General features: G+C 40.4%; 1 protein-coding gene across 1 annotated transcript in view; it reads right to left on the bottom strand.

Annotated features, from left to right (window-relative positions):
• LOC126176310 (NK1 transcription factor-related protein 1-like) overlaps positions 1-14,999 on the bottom strand; it is a 292,898-nt gene that overhangs the window by 105,329 nt on the left and 172,570 nt on the right. The window contains exon 4 of the mRNA XM_049923461.1: positions 4,794-4,934. Within this exon, the coding sequence (XP_049779418.1) occupies positions 4,794-4,934 (141 nt within the window). The remainder of the gene's footprint in view (positions 1-4,793; positions 4,935-14,999) is intronic.

The following is a 14,999-nucleotide window of genomic DNA, read 5'->3' as shown; positions in this document are numbered from 1 at the left end:
TGTTCCTGTAACATCCCAATCTGATGGCGAGCCTGCTGTGGCTCGAAAACTGGTTAATGGTACAATAAATCATATCTGAAATCCAAAAAATGAACTTGTTGCATACTTATACCCAGATAAATCGCCAGTGAGATTTAGTCCTGAGTTTTTTAATGGCATCTCTTTTTTCGCTCTTAAGTCACATAATGTTATTTGAAAAATGTTGTTGAAGCACGTAGGTGAACTGCATGTACTATGTAATCTTGTGGATATTCCCCGCAGCAGTACCGTTATCGTTTGCATATGTATACAGCCTTCAAATTTTGCCATTTCTCAAAAGTCTCCGTAAAGAGCTAAGTGCTTGGCACATAGTTTTTCCCACATTTCTGCTGCAGCTGACAGTAGCTTCATTTAATCTGGCAATTCATCAAGGATTACTCGATGCTTCAGCCTACGTTTTTAATATTGGGATATAATCAAAACTGACGGGTTCGTCTTTGCTGCCATTTCTCGACCAAGTTTACTAAGGACACCTTTGTTCAAAAAATGAATCAAAGCAATGAACACACAGAACAGTAAGATCATAACATGGGATGAGTTACGTAAGCAACCCACTGCCGCGTCAATGCGTAGGCCTATAACTATTAAGTGGCACTAAACGGAAACCCTCTGAACTATCCCGCGCAATAGAGATAATTCGAAGACAAACGACCCTTATAAAATTTTTCCATCGTGTTGTAAAGTGGAGAGGGTCTCTCCAACGAAGTTTTTAACTGCTACTGTACTGTCGGAAGGATAGTATTATTCTTCGTGTCTGTCACTCTGAATGCTGCCCTAGCGTGATATGCACAACTCATCTAATTAAGTAAAAGTGAAGCCAACGCTCTACCTTTAAGAACGTTACCGGAGGGAAGGGGAGATGCGGTTGGTATGAGGGGGGCGGGGGGGGGTGGGAGACGAGGATAACGTCGAAACGACAGCCTGAGACGTGTTATTTGGTGCTAATCCAAAATAAATGAGCGGCTACTTAAAGAAGCTAATTCTTTGTCTCGCTGCCTACGCCAGTTGTTACCTGCGTCTGCAGCAATTTTACACGCACATTGTGGCGGGCCATTGTGTGTGCGACGCAATTGCTTATGTGCGCAACGTGTACTTAGAGGGACACAAAGAAACTTAAATATGAGCTGCTCGGAATAATTGATGCTCATCAGGCGTGATGAACAAAAGATGGCCTATACGGCGGCCTCGGTGCGCCCCCAAGACTGCGCTGGCCGTCCCTTCGCCACGTGTGGTTGTCGTCCAGTCGCAAGACGTTGTGCCGTACTTACTAATACTGGCAGGCTGCGGCTGACCAAATACTGTAGATTAGACAAGGCATCTAATAGTTCCTACCACTTGTGCCACCGTGACTGTGAACTCTTAGAGTTCAGTGACTCGATTACCTTGCTGCCACAAATGGAATGACGTTTCGATGTATATTTCTGTTATATATACGTAGCTCGTGTAATATAGGAACATAATTCCATTTTCCACCTGACTTTATACAATCACTGTCATTTATATCACGATCACTTGATTTCGCCTATTTGTCATTTTCAAATGCGTACTCTTATAAATTTACACCGTCGCCATTTGTGAATATTAACTGAAAGACATGTCATTTTATTACGTTGCCCGTATCTTAGAAAAAACACTGGCTGTTTAATAATAACAATAATCAAGAGGTGTTTCTTCTTAACCTCTTCACTCCTGAGAAAAAAATCACAGGAAATTTTTTTTCATATTTTCCAGCAATCTAATGAACGAGCAAGACACCAAACCAAATGAAATACTTTTTTGATGATTCGGTAACGCATAAACGGAGGTCCACATACATAGATCTCAAGTCTGACTTACAGCGAAAACTTACTAGTTTTTGACTTTGTATTTTCTTGCCCCTTTCTTCAATGAAATCATTCTATTCAGCATTATGCACTATGTGATCAAAAGTATCCGGACACCTGACTGAAAATGACTTACAAGTTCTTGGCGCCCTCTATCGGTAATGCTGGCATTCAATATGGTGTTGGCCCATCCTTAGCCTTGATGACAGCTTCCTCTCTCGCAGGCACACATTCAATCAGGTACTGGAAGGTTTCTTAGGGAATGGCAGCCCATTCTTCACGGAGTGCTGCACTGTGGAGAGGTATCGATGTTGGTCGGTGAGGCCTGGCACGAAGTCGGCGTTCCAAAACATCCCAAAGGTGTTCTTTAGGATTCACGTCAGGATTCTGTACAGGCCAGTCTATTACAGGGATGTTATTGTCCTGTAATCACTCCGAGACAGGCGGTGCATTATGAACAGGCGCTCGATCGTGTTAAGATGCAATCGCCACCCCTGAATTGCTCTTCAACAGTGAAAAGCAAGAATGTGCTTAAAACATCAATGTAGGCCAGTGCTGTGATAGTGCCACGCAAAACAACAAGTGCTGCAAGCCCCCTCCATGAAAAACACGACCACACTATAAAACCACAGCCTTCTAATGTTACTGTTGGCAGTACACACCCTGACACATGACGTTCACCGGGTATTCGCCATACCCACAACCTGTCATCGGATCGCCACATTGTGTACCGTGATTCGTCACTCCACACAACGTTTTTCCACTGTTCAATCGCCCAATGTTTAGACTCCTTACACCAAGTGAGGCGTCGTTTGGCATTTACCGGCGTGATGTGTGGCTTATGAGCAACTGCTCGACCATGAAATCCAAGTTTTCTCACCTCCCGCCTAACCGTCATAGTACTTGCAGTGGATCCCGATGCAGTTAGGAATTCCTGTCCGATAGGCTGGATAGATGTCTGACTTTTACACATTACGACCCTCTTCAACTGTCGGCGGTCTCAGTCAGTCAACAGATGAGGTCGGCCTGTAAGCTTTTGTGCTGTAGGTGTCCCTTCACGTTTCCACTTCACTATCACATCGGAAACAGTGGACGTAGGGATGTTTAGGAGTGTGGAAATCTCGCGTACAGTCGTGTGACACAAATGACACCCAATCACCCGCTCACATTCGAAGTCCGTGAGTTCCGCGGAGCGCCCCATTCTGCTCTCCCACGATGTCTAATGACTACGGATGTCGCTCATATGGAGTACCTGGCAGTAGGTGGCAGCACAATGCACCTATTATGAAAAACATATGTTTTTTATAACATAGTGTATATATTTCGTTTGAAGCAGTAAAGTGTATATGCTAAAGCACACAGATAATACGGTTCTTGATATTAATAATTTTGAAATATATGAATTTCGATACACGTTTGTGTCGATGTTATAAAACAACTCCGCAAACATAAGAAAATAATTACGATAAAATTATCTCTGGCAAATAATAATTTGCTACTGACAGTAAATAAATCTTGACCTCTTATGATAAGTTTCAAAACTTATCACAACACACAAATACATTCTACATTTGACGCAAAGTCTCCTACCTTGGAGTAGCAGCCAAGTTTCATGTATTTTGTGGCGTTCCCTTGCCTCAACAAATTCTGATAGTTGGCCAGCATTGTAAAACTTAATTTTTGAAATTGGTTGCAACACAGATCTTTTTGGCTTTCTATTCACATTTTGTACATCATCTACATCTTCTCTGTCAGAGGAATTCACTGTACAAGGACGTCCTCTTGTCCTAGCTACTAGCACGACATCTTTATATTATTATTGTGTACCAGTCAATTTCATTAAGCGCAGCAGGACAATCTTCAGTCAGAAACGAGAATTCGTCATCTTTCCAGTCAGATAATTTCGCATTGCTGTCATCAAGAAGAGCTTCTAATAGCTCATCAGTTAATTATTTCATGCAGTGCTGTAGAATGTAGAAGTAACGGTTATTTCAGTATTCCATTATCGAACACCATTTTGAAGTTAGTAAATATACATTGTGACCTGAGGTCCACATATGACGACTTTCAGGAAATGAGTTATAACAACGAATAGAATTTATTCAAATCTGAACTAACTCTTAACATCTAGAAAAGTTAGCGATCGTTAAGAAAGAAATACAGATACTCAGTCTAATTTTCAGGCATAAGAATTATTCACATACTTTTTCAGTTTGTAGAAACATCAATTTTTTGCGTACGATCAGCTGTAAACTAACACACATATTGTTCCTTGCAAGATGCTGCGCCCTGGTTTTAAAACTAAGAACTGGAAGGTCCGCACTCGCGGACCATCGGTCTATGGCGGGAAAATACACCTATTTACAAAAATAAAAAATTATGAATGAAGGCCCAGTTGTGTGGATCGAGGAAACGAATTGGTCAAATCTTAATTACCAAAAGTAATCCATTAAATGCTTACTGACGCAGTCTCAAAAGCATAATTAATGGGCGGAATCTCTAAATGCAGACGGAAGCAATGTGGCGGCTTAGCTCCAGTCACCTACAATTGTGTAGGAGAAATAAAATGAGGAATTGGAAATTAAAGGACTACCAGATACCACTGATAAAAGTGGGAAGAAGGAAGCAGTGTATTTAAGTATACTGCCTGGCAGGTGCGAATAATTTTGCTGCACTATATGAAAAGCTAACAGACAAAGAAATACTAGTCATAGCGGAACACACAGCCAACAGAGTAGACTGAGGTGGAATCATTTACGTATTTCATGTATCAGCAATACGGCTATGACACCTCGCGGTGGATCCAATTCGTTTATTTGCCCCCATTGCTCATTTACAAAACAGCGTAAGACTACTTTTTAAGAATAATTAAATAGACTATCCTGTAAGTGTATAAATTCTGTGAAACAGTTGATAAGATGTGTTACTTACCTTCAGATATGAGCCTTTCGCGAATCTCCCAGGCGAAGATGGTGGGGTTCTCCCTCTTGTATTGCTCTATCTTGGAGACGACTGCTGGGGTGGCCACCTTAGGTTTGCTGCCTCCAATAAGGCCTGGCGGCCTAAGAGTTCCTGCAGGCGAAGGGAGTTAAAGATTAGCTTTGAGCGTCACGCCTTCTCTATCTTTGTAGCACTGTGTACAAAATACTACAACAGCCGTGCTCTCTGTGGTGCTTGTCCTGAAAACAAAGCTATTGTTTTTGTCTGCTAAAGGCAACTAGAAAGTAATTTCTTTGCGAATATTTTCGAAGATTAGAAACGAGTCTCTGTCGAAAGGACTTATATCTGACCACAAGGAAAATTCGAAACTTTTAATCTTCCTGTGGATATAACTAAATGTTTATAATGTATGTGTGCGAGAGAAAGAGAAACCAGTGTCAGCATAGCTTATTATCTCTACAGAAGCAATGTGTCCAACAACTTAACAGCTTCAGAATGTTGTCTGTTAAAAATGTTGTCCATAAGATAAATATTAAAAGTAAAACATGATATTTCTCGCTGTGAATGATGACTGAAAGGAAATCAAGCTCTCCAGAGCTGTACAATCATGTAACGCGGGCAAATAAATGCCCTACTGAGCATCCATGTGGTAGACCGTTAATTTAGTGTGTTTCCAGAGTGAACAGTGAAATATCAAAATATCCTGGAAAGTAGTAGGTAGAATATCCCATATCGGAAGGCCTTTTTTACAATTTTCGAGAACACTCTTCTCTGTCGTTGTAGCCTTCAGTCCAGAGACTGGTTTGATGGAACTCTCCGCTCTACTCTATCCTGTGCAAGCCTCTTCGTCTCTGAATAACTACCGCTACCTACATCCATTGGTACCTGCTTCTGTATGCGTCTCTTCGTCCCCCTCTATAGCTTTTGTTCCAACATTTCCCTCCAATACTAAATTCACGTTTCCTTGAGGTCTCAGAACGTGTCCTGTTAACCAGTCCCTTCTTTGAGTCAAGTTATGCCACAAATGGCTGTTTTCCTCAATTTTATTCTGCACTGCCTCATTAGTTATGCGGTGTGTTCACCTAATCTTCAGCGTTCTTCACTAGCACCAAGTCTCGAAATCATCTATTCTCACCTGAACTGCTTCTCATCCATGTTTCACCTGCATACAAGTCTACACTCCAGACAAATTGCCTCCAGAAAATACTTGCTAACACTTTAATTAATTCTCAATGTTAATAAATTTTTCTCCTTCAGAAGCACCTTTCTTGCCATTTAAAGCCTTCATTTATTATCCTCATCATTTCGATCACCATCGGTTATTTTACTGCTCTTTGTATACCGCATACTCTTACCAGGTCTTTTTGTACATAATTCATTTAATTCACAACATAAACGTTTTCTATCTCTCCCTCATTCTTTAGCCTTCTTTTTTTTAAAAAAAGGAAGGCGGAAAATATTAGCTCTTTTTTGCAGCTCATCAGTGTGTGTGTAGCGTATGCTTTCAGCTATTATGAAATGTACTTTCCGCAATCAGACTCAACAAGCATCAAGTTAATTGCTCATTATTGTCAGGCTAACCACGCGTAAACCAAAAGTCCCTCATCAGACAGCAATTACAATGCTTGGCCCAGTGAATGAAAGCGTTTCAAACAAAAAAACAACCCTTCTGATTCATACAATGTTGCCAGTTCGCAACAGGGGTCGAATAGGAAGCGGCAGAAATTATCTACTGTTAATGTTTAGCATCTCATGCCTGCTTGATGTAGTTGTGTCGAGACAGACTTGTTAACAAAATTGCTCATGGAATATTGAATGGCGATGTTTACTGGACAGAAACAATTATCATACATTTAACAAAATAGCTCTGGCAATTTCAAGCTTCCATAAATGAAAGCTTTGTGAAATAACATTTCGATTATTGATTTATCCACAAACGAATATACTTCATCAACAATACTCAAATAGACTATTACAGTTTCAACATTCAGAGAAATTTTTGTTTAAAAAGTGTGATTAGGCAAGAAATTCCTTTTTACGGCAATTAATTATTGCATCGCGTCCGCGCTGAGCAGAGCATATTTAAGATTTCACAACCACCATCCGTTTAAGACTACGCTCATTATTTAGTTATATTGCGCATTTCAAACCTGAATGCATTTCTTGCTTGTAAATTTATGAATATAGCCTCTTAATTTATATATGTGTTCTTTCCCCACCATATTCCAACCTAAGGCAGCCCCACGTATTATTCATAAAAACATTCAGAGTGAGGTAATTACTGACGTTTTACTCCGATAATTTCTTGAATACTGCAGTACACGAAATAATACAGCACAATGATATTAAAGACACTTCCTCTCACAAAACGTAACGTTTTACTCTGCCGACTTCTTATACGTAGCACTACGGGAAATAATTCAACACACCGGTATAAAACGTAACTTCTCTCACTAAATACTGATCGGCTGTATAGAGTTCCTGTGTCTCATTTAAAAAGGGCGACAAATTCAAAAATTTCATTACATTGCCATTAATGTCACGCATCCTTAACGTCTAGCCCTTGTAGTGTTTGTATTTCTAAAGGCACAAGTAAGCGTGATCATCTCGTCTTGTGAACATTAAATTATGATAAGAAAGTCTGTTAACTACCTATATTTTTTCTGAAAGAAATACTTTTTCATATGTATTGTTACTCGATGTGTTATGCAACGAATAATTATCTCAGTTATTGCTCTCTATTTCTGAAATGCTTAATGTTTGGTCGTGGGTTAAGCTGATACGTAACACAATGCAGACAGTTACGGCTGGAACGAAAAAACTTCCTTCTGTTTTAAGTCCCACCTGATTTGATGCCGTTCATCGCTTTTTCTAAATAGTGACAATCTTGTCATCTTTACATAGCTACAACACCCAGAACTCTAGATAACCAATTTACATTTTCTTAAATTCTTTTGCTCCTACAAGCCATGTACTAAGCAAACGCATATGTTGAATACCGTAGGCAACTCTAATATGAGTTTCTTGTTGATATTTTAAACAGGATACAACAAATTTTTGTGCGGAGTTTTCAGCGTTAATGTGTCGTAGGTCCAGTACTTGACGGTAGAAACAAAACAGCAATCACTGAAACGCAGAAGGGCCGGCCAGTTTCTTTTGCCGAAGAGAGAATGGACATTGTTCATTGGGCTGCAAAAGCGATGCTTCTGATCGATTAACTTACGGGTGGTAGAGCAATAACTGGCAAATTACGTTTTTCATTTTTATGTGTTGCATGGAAAAAAGCGTGAGAAGAGCCCCTGATCCCTGATTGCAGACGACGAATATTTCACTTTAACAATATATTTGCACATAGTTGAGATTTTGCGGTAGAGAAGTCGAGGGATTTGAAATAACCATACTCTCAGCACCTTATTTCAACCTATTCCCACACGTAAAGAAACCCGTAACTGGAAAAGTCTAAGCTCTGTGAACAGGTTATGGTTCCTGCAGATGGATATTTTGTATTTTGTATGACTTTCGTCATCACAACTTAAGATACAGAGTTCAGCCTCTGGAAAAGTCGATCAAAGTGCATCCACATAAACGGAAACTGTATTTTTCGTCCCTACACCTGATCACCGCTCTAATTAAACAAATAATTTTCAGAATATTTTTACACTTATTTCGAAACAGTCGATAAAAATAAATTGGGCAGGCAGTAACGCACATCTTGTGCGGAGGGGGGAATTTTGTCCTTCGTTATAGGATATAACCTTTACCCTTAGGATCGTAGGATAGGAGGTCAATGGCAGATGTGCATTACAGTAGCTTGTGCTCAATCATTTCATGATTGTAGGGCCTAACTCCACCATATGATTATTAGTACCGCCATTGTGCGGAGACTGTAACATAAGTAACTTGCTTTGTGGTGACACAAAGGAAAAAAATAAAAAGTAAGAAAATAAATCAGCGAAGCGTCAATGAGACTTTACTTTCCTTAATTGGCATTCGATTTCTCTCCCATTTAGCCAGCCCAGCATCTGTTTGTATCAATACACACTTGCCAAAGACTGATACACTCACTATACGTTGTATGAAGGTACACAGCCATAGGTACACATGCTCGTGCCAATCAGTTTCGGTTCTGTTTCTGTAGGAACACAAACTAACATCGAATAAAAAGACTCTTAAACAACAATCCCTGAGGCGAGAAATGCACCTGCTTATCTCGCTTTTAGAGGCAGCGATGATAGCCTGGAATCACCTAGACCATACTGAGGATTTCTTACTGCTGTCATGGGCCTTATTATAATCCACGTGGTTATCAGTTACACGGGGCAAAAAATGTACAAAGGTACATTTCAATGTATTACTTATCAGTATGTAGATCAGCCGTTTCATTATCTGAAGATAAATGTCCGTTGCGCAATTTCCGGGTCAGTTTCGTGTTGACATCCGTCTATTGAGCGAGCACGTCAGATATTTCAGGCAGTTCCGAGTGGATATAAGTTTGGCAAACTCTTAGTAATCCGAAATGTCGCTGGCCCATTCTTTGCAGCTATGATGATTCTGTATCCTTATGGGTCATAGATAAGTTTTTCATCTTCATATATTCAATACCTGTTGTTTCTTTGCTGTTGTTCCGTATTTTTCCATTACTTATTCATATTCTCACCATGTCACCTTTTTCTTTTTTCAACCATATTGTATCCGGTTTCTTGTTTCTTCTGCTTTGAAAGCCTTCTAAATATAGCATTTTATTCACAAATATTTTCTTTTATTTTCTATCTTTGAAGTTGTTTTTCTATTGTTTCACATACTTTTGTAAGCTGTGCTGTTGTCGATACGTTTTCCCAGAACTACAGGAATATTTGTCTCCTTAGTCTGTTGTCATTCATTCAGTAGTGCTGTACATTGGAGATTAATCTTTGCTTTGTCATTATTTTGGATATCTTCTGTGTGTTTTGGTAGGTCTCCTCATTACTATTTTGTTGTAGGTATTTTCAATTAAATTATGTGTTTTTGTCATTTTATTACCTTTCACATCTGTTGCTAATTTTTCTAGTCGATTATGCTCTATGACTTCTCCAAGATATTTAAATATAGTCCGTCGCTCATTTTATCTTCGAGTAACAAAGGAGATACACTCTTATTTTGTTGCCTGGCAATTGCCTTCTCTCTCTCCCAGCCTTCATCATCGTCCGATCCTATGCCAAATTTCGACGGCACTATTGACATTATTACAACTATAGCCAGCAAAACAGATATTTTTGACCCAAATTTTGGAGAAGTATACAATAGGGTAGGAGTAGGAGAAGAGAAGAGGATTAATGTGAAATTGCCATCTCGATGGGAGTCTTATACAATCATCAATGAATATTCACCGGATCAGCCATCAGGAAAAATAAAACAAACAAATTTTAAGAGTCGATCAGTGTCAAAAGCAGTTTATTATTGTCACGAAAAAATGAAAGTTTTGTCTCTTAGATGAGACGTGTAATATCAAATCCGACCAAGTCTAGGAAGGCATATTTTTCAGTTTTTACTTGGCCGATTTTGTTACAGATTTATATAATTTTATCGTTTTTTTATAAAACTGTTCTCTTTCTAAATTCCAAATTCTTGTCAAAAAAGTTATTACATGAAAATGAAGTTAAACTGAAATTACTTATCTTCGTAGCAATAAAGAAAAGCATTTCATCGTAAACTAGATACTAACTTGTCAGCAAGAACGTGAGAAAACAGAGGAGAATACATAATATTATGATTTCTCTCCTTAAAAGCTTTAGCTCACTTAGATCTTGGGCAAAATAAAACGAAAATGATCAGCAAATAATCAGATATGTTAACAGAATCATTATTATGACAGAAAATGTTCACACATACTGAATAATACTGTTGTTTTAAGTATTCAGTTCGCTGTAATTTAAAGTACTACGTCAGACATTTTACGTGAACCGTTGACGCAGACTTCAGATAAAGTGTTGGAACTCTCATTACCAGTGCAAGCCGTTTCATTAGCTACTTTTGTTGTTTTCTAAAACTGCAGTGACTTAAGATCTTCCCATGTGTATCTGAAGGAGATTTTTTATGCCTTTTCTTTTAGGGACGGGAAGATTAATGCCTTTGATCACTCTGCGAGGTGTCATTAGAGGCAGCGATTTTCCTCTTTTACACAGACTTCGGTACTTCCCAGGACCATTATTTAAAAAAAATGATTTTTGTCTCGTTTTCTTTCTTGACCTTGATGTGGAGGTTTTATCTACTGGTGTTTCTATTATGTAACGCAAAGTATGAAAGAAACTTTTTCAGTTCATCAGTCAGAAGAGTATATATGTTACACTACACAGTAATGACAAAATAAGAAACACAGGGAACAGGACTGCTTTCGCGCTGATTGCCTTAAGAAGCCTGTGTAAACGGAAACTATTTGTGTTACCAAACTATAAATGAAATATTATGACTTCAAAGAACATACCATTTAAGGAATGATTTTGCGTTCTGATAAGGTCACATTGTTGTCTAATCTAACAGGACAAGGTTACAGACCAAAATGCTGTAACATGAAGATTGTTGGTCATGCTTATATAGTTTCTAGCTTTCATCATCGGGCATCAGTTGTATGGCAAAGTGTTATCATCGCCAATTTGGAAGTATAATGCCAAATTTGCTTTAAAAGATTAAAAACGGGAGGAGGCATAACTAACTTGTGACATCGTTTAACAAGAAAACATCCACAATGTTCCTTGGAAGAGAAGGAAAATCAGATTGATGAACATATGTTGTATTATCGTGCAATTAACTAGGGATAATGACGGAACCCTTAATTTTGTGGTTGCTTCAGGGCCAAAAATCGATAATACTCAAAAGGGAAAAGGGATGGTGCAGGTCAACGACATGTGACCATTCGTATCTCTCTATCGCCCCGCCCCCCCCCCCCCCCCCCTTTCTCTTTCATCTTAGCTCTCTTTGCTGCCGCAGCCTGCACACCATCTCGATCGTAATTTACTACTTCTTCATCTCCATTAAAACTTTTCAACCTTTCTTCCAGATCTGCGGAAGTAAAAGAGATAAAAAACCGAAAATCGTTTATTTCAGAAATCGGTTATTTTTTAGAGGTTTTACCAGTCAGGTTGAACTGGAGACGAAAAGAATCGACGTAACGGGAAACAGGTTGTTTCAGCGATAACCGCCTTCCCCGTTATGAATTCGCTGCCCCCAGAACTTCGCCCATTCTGATACACGACCAAGAATTCAGTGCTCTGTAACACAAGGACAAGGCCGACTCTGAAGCATATTCTTGTCTCACCTGACAGAAGTGTACGTCTACTTTAAATTAATAGCTTCGACTTATTTTCGTAAATTTTGTGACTAGGCCGGTTTTGGTATTAGACGCTTCATTTGTAAAATAGGAATCACGTTCTCGATACTCTATTTTTAGACTTTGCTATCTTCAGTTTCTCTTGTATGCTTTGACGCGGTTGTGTTTGTTTGTGTGCGTGTATGCGCGCGCGCGCGCGTGTGTGTGTGTGTGTGTGCGTGTGTGTGTATCTGTGTGTGTGTGTGTGTGTGTGTGTATGTGTGTGTGTGTGTGTGTATGTGTGACCACGTTCGGTGCCAATGTCAGTTTGAAATAAACTACAAGGGTCATTCGATAATTAAAGAGACAAATTGGTCTGGGGAAAAAAACTCAATAGGGCAAGTTTCGTACTTTTATGGCTTTGAGTTGGCATCACTGGGATGAGCCCTGATCAGCGGATGTATCAACAGTGTTCTGTTTCTAACCTCAAAAATACATTTCAAGATGGCGAGTCCCCTTGAAACATCCACATTAGTTGAACAACGTTGTGTTCTTCGTTTTTTACTTGATGAAGGCGAGAAACGAGTGAATATATACAGTAGAATGTCTAAAGTTTATTTTGAAGGTTATATGAATCGTGAAAATTTCACGAACACCGTTCTGGCCGACCAGTTGCAGTTTCAACTCCCTGACTTGAGAGTTGAATTGATGACATTATTCTTGCCGACCGCCTTGTGACTGTGGAAATGGTAGTTGATAAGGTTCAAGTTAGTACTGGTACAGTTCATAACATTATGTGTAACGAGCTGAAGTACCGCAAAACATGTGCAAGATGGGTCCCAAGGAATTTGACGCGGCTACACAGGGAAACCAGGTTGAGAGTGTGCACAGAGGTAAAGGAACGTTATGAAAGAGAAGGTGAGCATTTGCTCAACAAAATTGTAACTTGTGATGAAACTTGGATCACTATTATGAGCCAGAATCAAAAAGTCAAAGGATGAAGTGGAGGCACACCAACTCACTTGTCAAGAAAAAAATTCAAAACCCAAGCATGAGTTGGAAAAGTCATGTTGACTATGTTTGGGGATGCTGAAGGTCCAGTTTTTTGTGATTATGTCGAAGAGCAGCGTACAATGAACAGCCAATAGTACTCGTATTTGCTTTTAAACAAGGTGAAGCCAGTCGTGAGGGAGAGGAGAGAGACGTCGTTGATCTCGGAGAAGAGGTGCGATTCTCCAGCAAGACGGCGCACGTCCTCATATTGCTCAACTAACCCGTGAAATCGTCGACAAAATGTACTGCGAAGTACTGCCTCATACCACATAAAGCCCTGATTTAGCACCTATCCATTTCTTTGGTGCACTGAACGAGGCATTAGGTGGGAAGAGGTTCCAGGACAACGAGGACGTGTAAAAGGTTGTGGGAAATTGGTTCAAACATCAAGATAAAGAGTTGTTTGCAGCTGGAATCAAAAAGCTTGTAGCCCGTTGGTACAAGTGCATAAATGTCCAAGGGAACTATGTTAAAAAGTAGCAAAAATGTTGTTTCGAAAAAACAAACACTTTTTAATAAGTTTTCTTTAATTTACGTCTATCGGCACAATCTTTTCTGTTTAACAGATTACCGGTTTCGGTCTTTCATGACTATCATCAGATCTCCAGCAAAAATGGGAAAAATATAAATACACTCGCAAACTGTATACAGCTTAAGAACAATACATAGAGCATATTGAAAAGTAGTGCTGACAAAATTTACATTTGTGCGCTTTAAATATGAAGAGGCATACCTGTCTCATAATGCCTCTTCCTATCCAAAGCGCAGAAATTTAAATTTTGTCAGTACTGCTTTTGAATATGCTCTATGTATTGTTCTTAAACTGTATACAGTTTGCGAGTGCATTTATATTTTTCCCATTTTTGCTGCAGATCTGATTATGGTCATTAAAGACCGAAACCGGTAATCTGTCAAACAGAAAAGGTTGTGACCATAGACGTAAATTAAAGGAAACTTATTACATATACGGGTCACTGTGTTATTTCGCGACGATATTGCAGCTTGTGAAACACATTTTAGATTGTCACTCTGCAGCGGAGTGTGCGCTGATATGAAACTTCCTGGCAGATTAAAACTGTGTGCCGGACCGAGACTCGAACTCGGGACCTTTGATTTCGCGGGCAGGTGCAAGGTAGAGCACTTGCCCGTGAAACGCAAAGGTCACGAGTTCGAGTCTCGGTCCCGTACACAATTTTAATCTGTCTCTTTAATTATTGAATGACCCTTGTAGCACGGTTAATCGAAGTATGGAAAAGCACTTGACTTTTGCAGCGCGAGTTAAGCGCATTGGACGGAATGCGCTAGAGGCGGTTCAGAGAAACCGCGGGAAGACGCGCGCAGCGCCGCAGTCGAACCCGCGCCACCGCGGCCGGGCGGCCCGCCCACTCGCGAGCGAGAGCGGCCGTGGGCTGTCCGCGAGCGGTCACGGCAGCGGCCGAACGTGAGAATGTTTTTGCCGTCGCGGGCGTGCGTGAGCTCCCCGGGCTGTTCGCTACTCGGAAAAGGTTGACCAGGCTCAGCCCGACATGCGAAAGTAATTATACTAGCGGAGGGTCGGCAGGCAGCACAGTAGCGGCGCGCGGGCGCCGAACAAAAAGTCGCCGCCGCCGCTGGCTGCGTTGCGCGCTCCGCCCACCGGCGCTGCCTTCGCGGCCGCAGCCTCGACCGCAGCCCCCGCCGCTCTGGTCCGGAGGTGTACAAATTCTCCTCCTAGCCTGGCTGCCCCCTGTCTTCGCCGCAACGGAGACACAAGAGCGCATCTGCACTAGAGACGGGCAAACTCGTTCATCCTTGGGAACTAGTTCACTGCTGATGGTTCTATTTTGGGAACCGTTCATTTTTACTCGTTCACCGTTCATTTG

The sequence above is a fragment of the Schistocerca cancellata genome, chromosome 3, assembly GCF_023864275.1.
Source record: "Schistocerca cancellata isolate TAMUIC-IGC-003103 chromosome 3, iqSchCanc2.1, whole genome shotgun sequence".
In the NCBI taxonomy this organism is placed as follows: Eukaryota; Metazoa; Arthropoda; class Insecta; order Orthoptera; family Acrididae; genus Schistocerca; species Schistocerca cancellata.
Note: the sequence above shows the minus strand (reverse complement) of the source record. Positions and strands in the feature narration are given on the sequence as shown.